Source organism: Theropithecus gelada, chromosome 7b (genome assembly GCF_003255815.1).
Source record: "Theropithecus gelada isolate Dixy chromosome 7b, Tgel_1.0, whole genome shotgun sequence".
Taxonomy (NCBI): domain Eukaryota; kingdom Metazoa; phylum Chordata; class Mammalia; order Primates; family Cercopithecidae; genus Theropithecus; species Theropithecus gelada.
Window position 1 is genome coordinate 103,558,435 of NC_037675.1, and position 14,546 is coordinate 103,572,980.

Genomic DNA, 14,546 nt, shown 5'->3' on the forward strand with positions numbered 1-14,546 from the left:
GGGACTACAGGCATGTGCCAACACCCCCAGCTAACTTTTTAGTATTTTTAGCAGAGATGGAGTTTCACCATGTTGGCCAGGCTGGCCTTGAACTCCTGACCTCAAGTGATCTGCCTGTCTCAGCCTCCCAAAGTACTGGAATTACAGGCATGAGCCACCACGCCTGGCTGAGTTTTTAATTTTAGTTAATTTTTTGGGACGGAGTCTCGCTCAGTCACGCAGGCTGGAGTGCAGTGGCGTGATCTCAGCTCACTGCAAGCTCCGTCTCCCGGGTTCACGCCGTTCTCCTGCCTCAGCCTCCCAAGTAGCTGGGACAACAGGCGCCCACTGCCACGCCTGGCTAATTTTTTGCATTTTTAGTAGGGACGGGGTTTCACCATGTTAGCCAGGATGGTCTCGATCTCCTGACCTCGTGATCCGCCCACCTTGGCCTCCCAAAGTGCTGGGATTACAGGCGGGAGCCACCGCGCCTGGCCAATTTTAGTTAATTTAAATGTAAGTAGCCACACATAGCTAGTGGCCACCATACACAAGTGGTGGGTGGCTTTTGGGAAGGTATGCTTATCTAAAGTAGGACAGCAACATAGCATTTGGGTGAAGATAAAGTTACAAAGCCCTGGCCATCAAGTTCCACCCGTGTGCTGTGCAGGATGTGGAAAGCTACGATCCAGTTTTGAACCCAGTGCTGAACCGTGAAGTGCGGCGAACAGGAGGGAGAGTGCTGATCACCCTCGGGGACCAGGACATAGACCTGTCGCCATCATTTGTCATCTTCCTGTCCACCCGGGATCCAACTGTAAGGAATGGGACTCTTCTTCAGGGAAATCTGGCAGGATTTGGTTTTGAAGCTGAATTAAAACAGACTGTTCTGTTATCTATTTTGGCAGGTCGAGTTCCCACCAGATCTCTGTTCCCGGGTTACTTTTGTAAACTTCACAGTCACCCGTAGCAGTTTACAAAGCCAGTGTCTAAATGAAGTACTTAAAGCAGAAAGACCTGATGTGGACGAGAAACGATCTGATCTTCTTAAACTTCAAGGTAGGATCTGGACCTGTGGCTGTTAGATGGTTGGTGCAGGTGAAGGGGCTGAACTTTTAAGTGACTAGGATGTTCCACGTTTGTGGCAAACGCTTCTGAGAGCGTACCTTTTGAAGTATTATTGCAAACTCTGGATGTTTTCATTTAAGGGGAATTTCAGCTCCGTTTGCGTCAGCTGGAAAAATCTCTACTGCAAGCTCTGAACGAGGTGAAAGGGCGCATTTTGGACGACGACACCATCATAACCACTCTGGAGAACCTGAAGAGAGAGGCTGCAGAGGTCACCAGGAAAGTTGAGGAGACGGACATTGTCATGCAGGAGGTGGAGACCGTGTCCCAGCAGTACCTCCCGCTCTCCACCGCCTGCAGCAGCATCTACTTCACCATGGAGTCCCTCAAGCAGGTGGGTGCCTTGGCGGCGCAGAGGCTGGCCGGCCCCTGCACAGTAGCTCCTCGGCCACGCAGAAGTTCGGCGGGTGCCAGGGGAGCTGCCTCACGGCTGCCCACTGCTTCCTTTCAGATACACTTCTTGTACCAGTACTCCCTCCAGTTTTTCCTGGACATTTATCACAACGTCTTATATGAGAACCCGAACCTGAAGGGCGTCACCGACCACACACAGCGCCTGTCCATTATAACGAAGGACCTCTTCCAGGTAGAGAGCGAGGTCCTCAGCCGCTCCCCGGCGGGGGGAAGCAGGGTGCGGCTTCTCTTATGGAACAACATCGTCTCCTGCTCTTGTCCCAGGTGGCATTTAACCGAGTGGCTCGAGGCATGCTGCATCAGGACCACATCACCTTTGCCATGCTGCTGGCGAGAATCAAACTGAAGGGCACCGTGGGGTAAGAGCACTCACGCCCGCAGGAGGATGCCATCTTGCTGGTGGCCCACAAGGGTTTCATGATCAGATACGTGCTTTTATTTTTTCTTTATTTTTTCTTTTATTTTTTGAGATGGAGTCTCCCTCTGTTTCCCACTGGAGTGCAGTCGTGCAGTCTCAGCTCACTGCAACCTCCAACTCCCAGGTTCAAGCAGTTCTCCTTCCTCAATCTCCTGAGTAGCTGGGACTACAGGCGCCTGCCACCACCCCAGGCTAATTTTTTTTGTATTTTTAGTAGAGACAGATTTTCATCACGTTAGCAGCCCAGCCTGGTCTCAAACTCCTGACCTCAAGTGATCCGCCTGCCTTGGCCTCCCAGAGTGCTGAGATTATAGACATGAGCCACTGTGCCTGGCCTGTTTTTTTTTTCTTTAAATCACAACTGTTATTTTAGTGACAGTGGGAATGAACATGAGGGACCCTAGCTAACCTGTTGCACCCTTCGCAGGGAGCCCACCTACGATGCAGAATTCCAGCACTTCTTGAGAGGAAATGAGATCGTCCTGAGTGCTGGCTCCACCCCGAGGATCCAGGGCCTGACTGTGGAGCAGGCGGAGGCGGTGGTGAGGCTGAGCTGCCTTCCCGCGTTTAAGGACTTGATTGCAAAGGTTCAGGCAGACGAGGTGATTGTTCTTTTGAATGTTCCCAGTGAAAAATGTCGGCCTTTTCCCAGGAAATGTCAGGAATCGCATGTTGTATAAAACCCAGAATATCGTGTCTGCGCTCTCGCGTCAGACTCTTGCGTCAGTCCCCCGAGGCCGGCCCTGCCCCATGGGTGCTTCCACTGTTGTCTCCACAGCAATTTGGCATCTGGCTGGACAGCAGCTCCCCGGAGCAGACCGTGCCCTACCTCTGGAGTGAAGAAACACCTGCAAGTAAGCCCCGCTGTGGTTTTCTTTCTGAACCTGAATGTAAAGTTGGGTTTTGCTGCTTAAACGGATGCTTTCAAAACATGCAAAGTTACTAGCCTGGGCAGCATAGGGAGGCCCCATCTCTACAAAAAATACAGCCTTGGCTACACCTGTAGTCCCATCTACTCGGGAGGCTAACGCAGGAAGGTCACTCGAGCCTGGGAGATCGAGCTTGCATGAGCCACTGCGCTCCAGCCTGGGCAGCAGACAGAGACCTGTCTCTGAGTGAGTGGTCACTGATGCCCAAGATAAGTGTTTCAATGTTAAACTTTTTAAGGAAACCACTTAGGGAGATCGCTTCTAGATAGGTGTTGGCTTAGAGGTAGATCAGAAATTTCCAATTCCTATTCATCTCATGCTTGAAGACCATAAGAGAACGAGGTGGGGAGCTCCTGCCTGATGGTAAGGAGTTAACTGGCTGTATTCACGCTGCAGAGGAATGGAATGCCATCAGCCGGTTTTGAGTGTGTTAGCCAGACCCTGGGCTAGCCAGGCTGAGAGGAAGTGTCACACTGTGGAGGGCAGAGCGTGGACCCCTCCTGAGTACCTTCAGCTGTTTTCAGGAAGTCAGCAGGTGTTAGTGTAGTAATTTAAAAATCAGCAAACGGCACCTTGTCCTATGGAGACATCCAGGTGGTAAGGTGTTCTCATAGGTGTGTCCACAGGGCTCACGGAAGGCACAGGAGATGTGGCTGACTTTCCTGATTTGAGCTGATCCTGAAATACTGCGTGGGTGCTTTGGGAAGAACGCTGCAGGCAGGGGAGGGCGTCTCCAAGTCCTTGCTTCCACCCAGCACCCACCCCTCTGTACCTGTTTCAGCACCCATTGGCCAGGCCATCCACCGCCTGCTCCTGATCCAGGCTTTCCGGCCCGACCGCCTGTTGGCCATGGCCCACATGTTTGTTTCAACAAACCTTGGGGAGTCTTTCATGTCCATCATGGAGCAGCCGCTCGACCTGACCCACATTGTGGGCACAGAGGTAATGTCCTGATACAGCTGAGGCGTCTCAAGAGACTCCACGCCCACCTCCCCAACCACAGCTGTCAGCAGCCCTGGCGTCTCCTGTCACTCCAGGCTACAGTCTGCTCCTAAGACCAGGAGCTCACTGCAGATTCTCAACCGGCTGTGTGGTGCCCACACCTCTGGACCCCGAAAGAACATCTCAGGCCCCTCACTTGGGGTGCTCCTTTCCCTTAACAGGTACACACTATTTGCTGGCACTGCTGTAACTTCTGCCTTCTCTGTTTGCAGGTGAAGCCCAACACTCCTGTCTTAATGTGCTCTGTGCCTGGTTACGACGCCAGTGGGCATGTCGAGGACCTTGCAGCCGAGCAGAACACGCAGATCACTTCAATTGCAATTGGTAAGGGCGCTTGATGGGCTTCATGGGCTGGAGCCCTGCAGGATTCGTGGTGGGCATTGATGTCCGCGGCTGCCGCTGCTGACACTAAGTCTCCTTGCGCCAGGCTCTGCAGAAGGCTTTAACCAAGCAGATAAGGCAATCAACACCGCTGTGAAGTCGGGCAGGTAGGCCTGTTCTCTTTGGCTGAAGAAAGCCTTAGTCCCCAGGCATTCAGGCAGGCAGCCTGGCGTGTTGTGTGACTCTCACGTTGTGTGTGCAGGTGGGTGATGCTGAAGAATGTGCATCTGGCCCCAGGGTGGCTGATGCAGCTGGAGAAGAAGTTGCATTCCCTGCAGCCGCATGCCTGCTTCCGACTCTTCCTCACCATGGAGATCAACCCCAAGGTGGGTGGTTGAAGGGGTGGAGACGTCGCAGGCTGGTGTGGCAGTCCTGTCGGCGCCCGTGTCCACACCCGAGTGTAACGGGCCGCACTCTCCCTCAGGTGCCGGTGAATCTGCTCCGTGCGGGTCGCATCTTTGTGTTTGAGCCACCACCAGGGGTGAAGGCCAACATGCTGAGGACGTTCAGCAGCATTCCCGTCTCACGGATATGCAAGGTAAGTACCTTGTCCTCCTGGCGTGCTTTCTCCATAGAAGCCGAAGCCCAGTCCCATCACCAAATGCAGAAGTGGGTCCCTGGGCGTCCCAGAAGTGCCATGCGGTGAATTGCACAGGTGCTTTTGCTTTTCAGCTGTAGGTAAAATCTCCTTCCTTGGCCAGGCATCGTGGCTCACACTGGTAATCCCAGCACTTTCGAAGGTCGAGGCAGTAGGATCATTTGAGCCCAGGAGTTCAAGACTGTCTGGGCAGGCCAGGTGTGGTGGCTCACTCCTGTAATCCCTGCACTTTGGGAGGCCTAAGTGGGCAGATCACTTGAGGTCAGGAGTTTGAGACCAGAATGGCCAACATGGTGAAACCCCATCTCTACTAAAAATATAAAAAATTAGCCAGGCGTGGTGGTGGATGCCTGTAGTCCCAGCTACTGGGGAGGCTGAGGCAGGAGAATTGCTTGAACCCAGGAGGCGGAGGTTGGCAGTGAGCTGAGATCGCACCATTGCACTCCAGCCTGGGCGACAGAGCGAGATACCGTCTAAAAAAAAAAAAAAAAAAGACCTGTCTGGGCAACATAGTAAGATCCTGTCTCTCTCTCTAAAATTTCCTTCCTGTGAGCAGGTTGAAAAGTAAAAGCCATGTTTGATATGGGGTGTGATTAGGTGCTAGCGGAGCAGAGATGCCCACCCACGGAGAAGCTGGGACTCAGCGTTGTGTCCCCAGGTGGCAGACAATCTCCTCTCCCCGAGCACAGGCCCCCGGAGACCAAGCAGAGCCCTCCCAGGTGCCAAGTGAAAACCAAGACTCTTGGGCAAGAGAAGGGCAGGGGTTTCGTTCTGTCAATTCTGTTCTATTTTGTGCCATATCCACCTTTTCTGACATTCTTAGAAACTCTGTCTTCTGTAGATTTCTTATTGGCTGAATAAATTCTCCGATGGCCTCATTGGATGACATCTCTATTAATAGAAAAGTTGGCATACTTTTCTCCTAGCAACAGTACTCATGTGAATTTGCTGCTATCATCAGGATGTGGAGAGCTCTTTGTAAAGCTTTGACTCTGACCTAGCCTGTGTGCTGTTCTCGGAGAAGTGCTGCTGTCTAATGACTGTACTCGGTCACTTTCCTCACCCAGTCTCCCAACGAGCGTGCCCGCTTGTACTTCCTGCTGGCCTGGTTCCATGCCATCATCCAAGAACGCTTACGATACGCACCACTGGGGTGGTCAAAGAAGTATGAGTTTGGAGAGTCTGACCTGCGGTCAGCTTGCGATACAGTGGACACGTGGCTGGACGACACAGCCAAGGCAAGTGTGGGCTGTGCCAGGACAGGCAGCGGATGTGCACCTGGGAAGGACTCTGCAGGGCGTGGTGCTGAGAGGCCAGACTCAGCTTGGAAGAGCGAGCTGACCCCTCGTGACCGCCAAAGCCTAGCGGGCCATGGGGAGTGAGGAGGAAAGCTGTGCCCCTCGAAAGGGAGCCCCGGGCATGCCCGCCTCCGACCACACACGAACCCTGCTTTTCCTCCCCCAGGGCAGGCAGAACATCTCACCGGATAAGATCCCGTGGTCTGCACTAAAGACCTTGATGGCCCAGTCCATTTATGGCGGGCGCGTGGACAACGAGTTTGACCAACGTCTGCTCAACACCTTCCTGGAGCGCCTGTTCACAACCAGGAGTTTCGACAGTGAATTTAAGCTGGCATGCAAGGTCGACGGGCATAAAGATATTCAAATGCCAGACGGCATCAGGTATGCTACTGCCTGCTGGAATGGAGACAGTTGTGACGTCAGAGCGTCTGGTGTCACTCAGAGGTAGCCTCTAACATCGTTTCCAAACGCACTGGTTTTCTAGGCGAGAGGAGTTTGTGCAGTGGGTGGAGCTGCTCCCTGACACGCAGACGCCCTCCTGGCTGGGCCTGCCCAACAACGCCGAGAGAGTCCTCCTTACCACACAGGGTGAGTGACAAGGGTCCTCTCCACGCGCGGGGGGGTGGCGAGGGTCCTCCCCTCATGTGGGGTGGGTGGCGAGGGTGCCCACATGTGGGGTGGGTGGCAAGGGTCCCCACACACAGGGTGAGTGTGCACTGCTGTCCCAGGGCCCTCCCTGGTTATGCTGGGTGTGGCTCTGTCAGCCTCGGCCTCCCTGCCAGTCTTCAGCTGCTCCTAGCTCCACTCGGAGGGGAGGCAGAGGAAAGAATTGGCTCTAACAGGGATCTTTTCTGCAGCATCAACTCAATTCTAGAGAAGAGCCTTGATATTTATGTAAATGAGCCTAAAAATAACATTTAGATTTCCATCTCATATTGAAAAGCAGTTACTGGCTGGGCACAGTGGCTCACACCTGAATCCTACCACTTTGGGAGGCCAATGCGGGCAGATCACTCGAGATTAGGATTTCCAGACCAACCTGGTCAACATGGCAAAACCGCATCTCTACTAAAAATACAAAAATTAGGTGGGCATGGTGGCAGGCACCTGTAATCACAGCTACTCAGGAGACTGAGACAGGAGAATCATTTGAACCTGGGAGGTGGAGGTTGCGGTTAGCCGAGATCACATCACTGTACTCTAGCCTGGGCAACAGAGTGTGAGACTCTGTCTCAAAAAAAAAAAAAAAAAGGCTGGGTGCAGTGGCTCACGCCTGTAATCCCAGCACTTTGGGAGGCAGAGGTGGGTGGATCACCTAAGGTCAGGAGTTCGAGACCAGCCTGGCCAACATGGTGAAATCCCATCTCTACAAAAAATACAAAAATTAGCCGAGTGTGGTGGCAGACACCTGTAATCCCAGCTACTCGGGAGGCTGAGGCAGGAGAATCGCTTGAACCCAGGAGGCGGAGGTTTCAGTGAGCTGAGAATGCACCATTGTACTCCAGCTTGGGCAACAGAGCGAGACTCTGTCTCAAAAAACAAAAACTGTTTCTTTTTTTTTCTTCAAGAGTTGAAAAGTACCTGATATTAAGGGATATTTTAAAACCATTCATCTTCCCTAGAATTTTTTAGCAGTCTTTTTTTCCTTTTCACTTACAAGATGTTTTCTTCAAGACTTCAAATGCTGTGAGCCACAAGAGACCTTAGAAATTCTCTAACCCAGTGTCTCTCACAGTGTGGCTCCCAAACCAGCGGCAGTAACCTCCCCAGAACTTCTTAGAAATGCAGGTTCCCGGCCGGGTGCGGTGGCTCACGCCTGTAATCCCAGCACTTTGGGAGGCCGAGGCGGGTGAATCGCAAGGTCAGGAGATCGAGACCATCCTGGCTAACAACAGTGAAACCCCATCTCTACTAAAAATACAAAAAAAAATTAGCCGGGCGTGGTGGTGGGCGCCTGTAGTCCCAGCTACTTGGGAGGCTAAGGCAGGAGAATGGCGTGGGCCCAGGAGGCAGAGCTTGCAGTGAGCCGAGATCACACCACTGCACTCCAGCCTGGGTGACAGTGCAAGACTCCGTCTCAAAAAAAGAAAGAAAGAAATGCATGTTCCCAGGCTCTGCCCAGACGCACTCCATCAGGACTAGGGACAGGCCCAGCAGTTGGCCTTCACAAAGCCTCCAAGCACTACACATGGGGTTGACAGTGGCTGATCAAATCTCGACTTTTTGTTACGGGGAAAAATCACGAAAAGCAAAGAAGACAAAGGGGTTGCTGAAGCTCACGGCTAGTTAACAGGATAGTATCAGGCCACTTCTTTAGTCCTGTAGGCAGAACTTCCAGTTATGGGGCTTGACTTTCAGCCGAGGCCACCCTGCAGGGCATCTGTGCCTCCTGTGAGAGCAGCCGTCTCCCACGGAGGATGTGCTTGTAGAACAGCTTCAGGCCCGCAAACCCAGCTGCCCGTTCAGAATGAACACATAAGACGGTTGGCAGCTGAGTCATGTGGAGCTGGCGAGGAAGCCCAGGAGAATTGGAGCCCTGGGCACCAAGCATGCTTCCAAGGGTGGGGCAGGGGCATTGGCTCCTACAGAGGCTTGTGCTTAGTACTGGGTGTCACATGCCGGGAGCCCCAGTGTGGCCCTGCACAACTGGGTCCCTGTGAAGGACCCCTCAGGCCTATCATGTCTGCTCTTTGAGCACTGTGCTGTGCCAGCACTGTGCAGGGGACAGCACACCCGTCACCTAGTCCAGTCCCACTTAGAGCACAGCAGCAAGGCCCAGGCCCTGCCTCCCTACGGTGCAAGTCCCAGAGGCAGCGCTCTTGGGAGCCTGACATTCAGCACTCTGTGTCAGGGGCAGGAAAGGGGAGCTGCCCTAACCCAGAGATCCACCTGCCCCGCATCATCACCAGTCACATCCCAGAGAGGGCAAAAGCCAGGTGCCATGGGCAGGTCTGGAGGGAAAGCCGGGCGACCTGGGCGGGGCCGGAGGGAAAGCCGGGCGACCTGGGCGGGGCTGGAGCACACTTACAGGCACCACAAGGCTCGGGGTAATCCCAGCCACATGGTGGCAGTCACAGGTCAAGGGACACCATGGTGACCAGTTTTCTGAGTTAAGAGGGCAGGTGGCACCCCCTCCTGGAGCCCCTCTCGAGCACACACTCATTCATGGTCGGGCACAAAGCGGGCTGGGGCTTGGCCCAGGTCTCCCAGTGAACCCAGGGTCCTGAAGAGCCTTCCTTGAGTCTTTGGACTCAGGCTGCTGGTTCAGTTTTTTTGTTTTGCTTTGAGACTGAGTCTTGCTCTGTCACTCAGACAAGTGCAGTGGTGCAATCACAGCTCACTGCAGCCTCAGCTTCCTGGGCTCAAGCCATCCTCCCATCTCAGCCTCCCAAGTAGCTGGGACCACAGGTGCCACCACCACACCTGGCTTTCTCATTTTTTATAGAGATGAGGGTCTCACTATGTTGCCCAGGCTAGTCTTGAACCCCTGAGTTCAAGAGATGCTCCCGCTTCAGCCTCCCACAGTGCTGGGACTGTCGGTGTGGGCCACTGTGTCTGTCTTGCTGGGTCAGTTTTAATAGTCATGTACTTGACCTGGTAACAGTTTTTTCTTCTGTATTTGTCTCGTTAGCTTTCTGGTCAGGCCGTTTTCTGTGCTTTAAAAACATATACGACTGGCCAGGCATGGTGGCTCATGCCTGTAATCCCAGTACTTTGGGAGGCTGAGGCGAGCAGATCACCTGAGGTCAGGAGTTGGAGACCAGCCTGGCCAGCATGGTGAAACCCTGTCTCCACTAAAAACACACAAAAAAATTAGCTGGGCCTGATGGCGCGTGCCTGTAATCCCAGCTACTTGGGAGCCTGAGTCAGGAGAATCACTTGAACCCAGAAGGCAGAGGTTGCAGTGAGCCAAGGTCACACCACTGTACTCCAGCCTGGGTGACAGAGCGAGACTCCGTCTCTCTCTCTCTCTATGTGTATATATATATATGACTGAGCACCTTTCAGATTGCTGCAGTTCCCAGTGCAGACTCACCACGTGGCCTTTACATTCAAGTCCTTTTTCCCTCTGATTTCTTACCTGTCCCCTCCCTCCCTCCTGCTGTGACTGTGGGACTCTGGGCCAGGTGTGGACATGATCAGTAAGATGCTGAAGATGCAGATGTTGGAGGACGAGGACGACCTGGCCTACGCAGAGACCGAGAAAAAGACCAGGACAGACTCCACGTCCGACGGCCGCCCCGCCTGGATGCGGACGCTGCACACCACCGCGTCCAACTGGCTCCACCTCATCCCCCAGACGCTCAGCCATCTCAAGCGCACTGTGGAGAATATCAAGGTAACTGGAGGGTGGCGGGCCGGCCAGGTCCCAAGGTCCCAGGTGCTGGATATGGTCACGGACCATCATTCCGTCGACCATTGGTTCCATTGTGCTGGACAGAACGTGCTCACACCCATGTCACCTCAGGGCAGGTGTCCAGCTGAGCCCAGGCATTGGGCAAAATGAGTTGGTCCTTTTGAAGTGGACTGAAAACACTCCCGAAGATGGTGAGATAGGCAGACAGCTTCCAAAGCGAGCGACCGCAGCCCTTCCTCCCGAGAGGGCCGCGAGAGCTGCGACTCAGGCAGGGCCTCGGCGGGTTTCCGAGCAGCCTCGGCCTCACACAAGCTCGATTCCAAGTCACGCTCTGCCAGAGCTGTCCATGACTCTGGACAGGTCGGAAGCTCTGGGGCTCTCCCCGGAGGCCAAGTTACTTCTGTTTGATCTTTCTGCTGGAGACAGAACCTCTTCCTAACTTCTCTTCACCCTTTTGAACGATTTTAGGATCCTTTGTTCAGGTTCTTTGAGAGAGAAGTGAAGATGGGCGCGAAGCTGCTTCAGGACGTTCGCCAGGACCTTGCGGATGTGGTCCAGGTGTGCGAAGGAAAGAAGAAGCAGACCAACTACTTGCGCACGCTGATCAACGAGCTGGTGAAAGGTGCGTGAGACGCCCAACTCACGGTGTGGCCTCCGGCGGGCACCTTGGCCTGGGGCCTCCTTGGCCTGGGGCCACAGCCTGGCCCAGCCCAGCCACACAGCCCCACGTGCATGCGGACAGCAGGCCTGGGGGTTTCCCTCTGAGAGCAGCTCTGTGCTCTTACCCTCAAGGTGGGCGGGGGGAGGGGCAGGGATTGGAAATGCTGAAGAATTTGTTTTTCTTCTGTGCTGGTTCGCTGAATGTTGACCAAAATCTTTACACAACTTCTACAGTTTTTTTAGGGGTCTTCCAAGACAGTGAATGGGGAATGTGGTGGTCCAGGACAGTGACAGACGGTAGTAGGTTACGGCCTGTGAAGAATGGGCATCCCCCAAGATAGTGGAAAAGCAGGGGCAGGCGGGCGTGGGGGGCTTGTCCAAAGTTGTGGGGAGCCCCCAGCATCCTCCTATTTGCCCCAAAAGCCCTAATCACCAGGAACACCGAGCCACTTGTGTGACATGAGTTTATAGCCGCAGTTTTACTTGAATGTGATTATGGTCGTCCAGACAGACACACCTGGACTAATTTGACCCTAGAAATTGCACGGTTCTGAGACATGCTCGGGACCAGCCTGAGTTAGAGCAGATACGGAGGTGAGGGCGGCGCCCAGGGCATAAAGCGCAGCCTGGGAAAGGCAGCAGGTGGAGCCGCCAGCCGCCTGTGTGGGCAGCCAGGATGCCGGAGCACTTGCAGATTTGCCACATCTGTGCTGGGGCAGTTGTGAGAGCTGACGCCCTGCGCTCTGTGCCTTGGCTGCAGGGATCTTGCCTCGGAGCTGGTCCCACTACACGGTGCCTGCCGGCATGACGGTCATCCAGTGGGTGTCCGACTTCAGCGAGAGGATCAAACAGCTGCAGAACATCTCACTGGCAGCTGCGTCTGGTGGCGCCAAGGAGCTAAAGGTGAAGGCGCTCCTGACGAGTCTGGGGTGGTCAGCAGCTGTCCTGGGCTGGGGTGGGAGTGGCTCTGGGGACAAACACAGGGCCCAAGTCTGACCTGAGCTCCTTCCCCCGGGGGCTGCCGCTTTCCACAGAACATCCACGTGTGCCTGGGTGGCCTGTTCGTGCCGGAGGCGTACATCACTGCCACCAGGCAGTATGTGGCCCAGGCCAACAGCTGGTCCCTGGAGGAGCTCTGCCTGGAAGTCAACGTCACCACCTCCCAGGGCGCCACCCTGGACGCCTGCAGCTTTGGAGTCACGGGTGAGTGGAGTCTCACAGGAAATACCGGCTCTTCTCTGCAGGTGACCTCGGTGGCCTGAGACCACTGTTCCCAGATACATGCACTTAGGGTGACCCGCTGGTGGTCGGGTGGAGCCGCTGTGTTTGGCAGCCTCTGGGAGCCCTGTGACGGGGTTTGTGTGGCCGTCGTGGTCACCTCAGCCTGGGTTTTGGCTTCCGCCTCACAGGTTTGAAACTTCAAGGGGCCACGTGCAGCAACAACAAGCTGTCGCTGTCCAGCGCCATCTCCACCGCCCTCCCCCTGACGCAGCTGCGCTGGCTCAAGCAGACCAACGCCGAGAAGAAGGCCAGTGTGGTAAGGAAGCGCTGCCTTTCCGGGGTCTCCCGCAGCGACCCCTGCAGTAACCACGGGCAGAGGCGCCTCCTTTTTTTTTTTGTTTTGTTTTTTTTTTTTTTGAGACGGAGTCTCGATGTGTCTCCCAGGCTGGAGTGCAGTGGCGTGATCTCGGCTCACTGCAAGCTCCGCCTCCCGGGTTCACGCCATTCTCCCGCCTCAGCCTCCCAAGTAGCTGAGACTACAGGCGCCCGCCACCACGCCCGGCTAGTTTTTTGTATTTTTAGTAGAGACGGGGTTTCACCATGTTAGCCAGGATAGTCTCGATCTCCTGACCTCGTGATCCACTTGCCTCGGCCTCCCAAAGTGCTGGGATTACAGGCTTGAGCCACCGCGCCCGGCCTGAGCCACCGCGCCCGGCCAAGGCGCCTCCTTTTCTACGCCTGGGTTCTGCTGCACCTGGAAGTCAGGTTCCTAGAGCAAAACCATTTTGCACCTGTCCCAACCTCTCTCTTGCCAGGGCCCCCATCAGCTGTCCCTGGCAGTCTTCCAGTTTTCTTACTTTTCCCTGAAGCCACCAGTAAACCCCTCTGCTTCTCCTGCAGGTGACCTTACCTGTGTACCTGAACTTCACCCGTGCAGACCTTATTTTCACCGTCGACTTTGAAATTGCTACAAAGGAGGATCCTCGCAGCTTCTACGAGCGGGGTGTCGCGGTCTTGTGCACAGAGTAGAACTAAACTTTTCTAGCTGCCCCTTTCTGTAATAGTGAAAGTTGTTATTTAACATTTATTCATTATTAAAATGTTTGGAAGGTCTGAGCTTGACAAGAAAGTGGTTGGTTCGAGGTTGGAGGAAGCTGAATGGAATCTGACGGTTGGGAGTGGTGGAAGTTGGGAGGATACCAGGAGGTATTTGAGAAGGCCGACGGCAGGGCTCCTTTGAGGAAATAAAACACTAAGCATGAGCCGACTCCGCCTCTTCTTTCTCACCTTCGTCCAGGGCAGAGAGCCTTGCCTTCCACGCAGCCCCGGGAGGGCAGCCCACGGCAGCCATGCCCCTCCCCACCTCGCTTGCATCATGAGTTTGCTCCAGAGCGGCCACAGCACTCATGAATTAAGACCTTCAGACCCCTTCTCAGACACAGACGCAGCCAGATGTGGCTCTGGAAGCCCTGGGGCCCGGGCACAGTGGGTCACGCCTGTAATCGCAGCACTTGGGGAGTCTGGGAGTTAAAGACCAGCCTCGGCAATGCACTGAGAGCCCGTCTCTACAAGAAATTAAACCAGGGATGGTGGTGCACACCTGTAGTCCCAGCTACTTGAGGGCGGAGGTGGGAGGATCACCCAAGCCCAAGAGGTGGAGGCTGCAGTGAGCTGCGATCTCACCACTGCACTCCAGCCTGGGCGACAGAGTGAGACCCTGTCTCAAAAAAAAAAAAAACCCAACCCCCAACCGCTCGTGTTCTTGGCCGGGCCCCAGGACTCGGCTCCAGACAAGGGAGTTTCCTGCTTCAGATGAGGGAGTTGCCCATCGCCACCCTAGCACATCCATTCCCACACAACCTTCCAGTGGTGGCGATGGCAGTGGCCCATACAGCTGGCTGGCTGCGTCTCACGTTCACGGTGCTGGAGGTGACGAGTGTGCTACACCCGTGGAAACGGCCTTCTGGCATCTCAATGTCTTTATTTATTTTATTTATTTTATGTTTTTGAGATGGAGTTTCGCTCTTGTCGCCCAGACTGGAGTGCAGTGGTGTGATCTCGGCTCATTGCAGTCTCCACCTACCGGGTTCAGGTGATCCTCCTGCCTCAGCCTCCTGAGTAGCTGGGATTACAGGCGTGTGCCACCATGCCCAGCTAA

General features: G+C 54.6%; 1 protein-coding gene across 1 annotated transcript in view; it reads left to right on the plus strand.

Moving 5' to 3' along the window:
* DYNC1H1 (dynein cytoplasmic 1 heavy chain 1) overlaps positions 1-13,650 on the plus strand; it is a 92,066-nt gene extending 78,416 nt beyond the window's left edge. The window contains exons 58-78 of the mRNA XM_025393104.1: positions 650-796; positions 888-1,038; positions 1,188-1,441; positions 1,559-1,693; positions 1,786-1,880; positions 2,367-2,541; positions 2,718-2,793; positions 3,650-3,810; positions 4,083-4,194; positions 4,298-4,358; positions 4,454-4,577; positions 4,676-4,789; positions 5,917-6,087; positions 6,314-6,531; positions 6,635-6,738; positions 10,278-10,489; positions 10,976-11,129; positions 11,928-12,070; positions 12,202-12,370; positions 12,577-12,704; positions 13,289-13,650. Of these exons, the coding sequence (XP_025248889.1) occupies positions 650-796; positions 888-1,038; positions 1,188-1,441; positions 1,559-1,693; positions 1,786-1,880; positions 2,367-2,541; positions 2,718-2,793; positions 3,650-3,810; positions 4,083-4,194; positions 4,298-4,358; positions 4,454-4,577; positions 4,676-4,789; positions 5,917-6,087; positions 6,314-6,531; positions 6,635-6,738; positions 10,278-10,489; positions 10,976-11,129; positions 11,928-12,070; positions 12,202-12,370; positions 12,577-12,704; positions 13,289-13,417 (3,033 nt within the window). The 3' untranslated portion in view covers positions 13,418-13,650. The remainder of the gene's footprint in view (positions 1-649; positions 797-887; positions 1,039-1,187; positions 1,442-1,558; positions 1,694-1,785; positions 1,881-2,366; positions 2,542-2,717; positions 2,794-3,649; positions 3,811-4,082; positions 4,195-4,297; positions 4,359-4,453; positions 4,578-4,675; positions 4,790-5,916; positions 6,088-6,313; positions 6,532-6,634; positions 6,739-10,277; positions 10,490-10,975; positions 11,130-11,927; positions 12,071-12,201; positions 12,371-12,576; positions 12,705-13,288) is intronic.
* Positions 13,651-14,546: the final 896 nt, after the last annotated feature.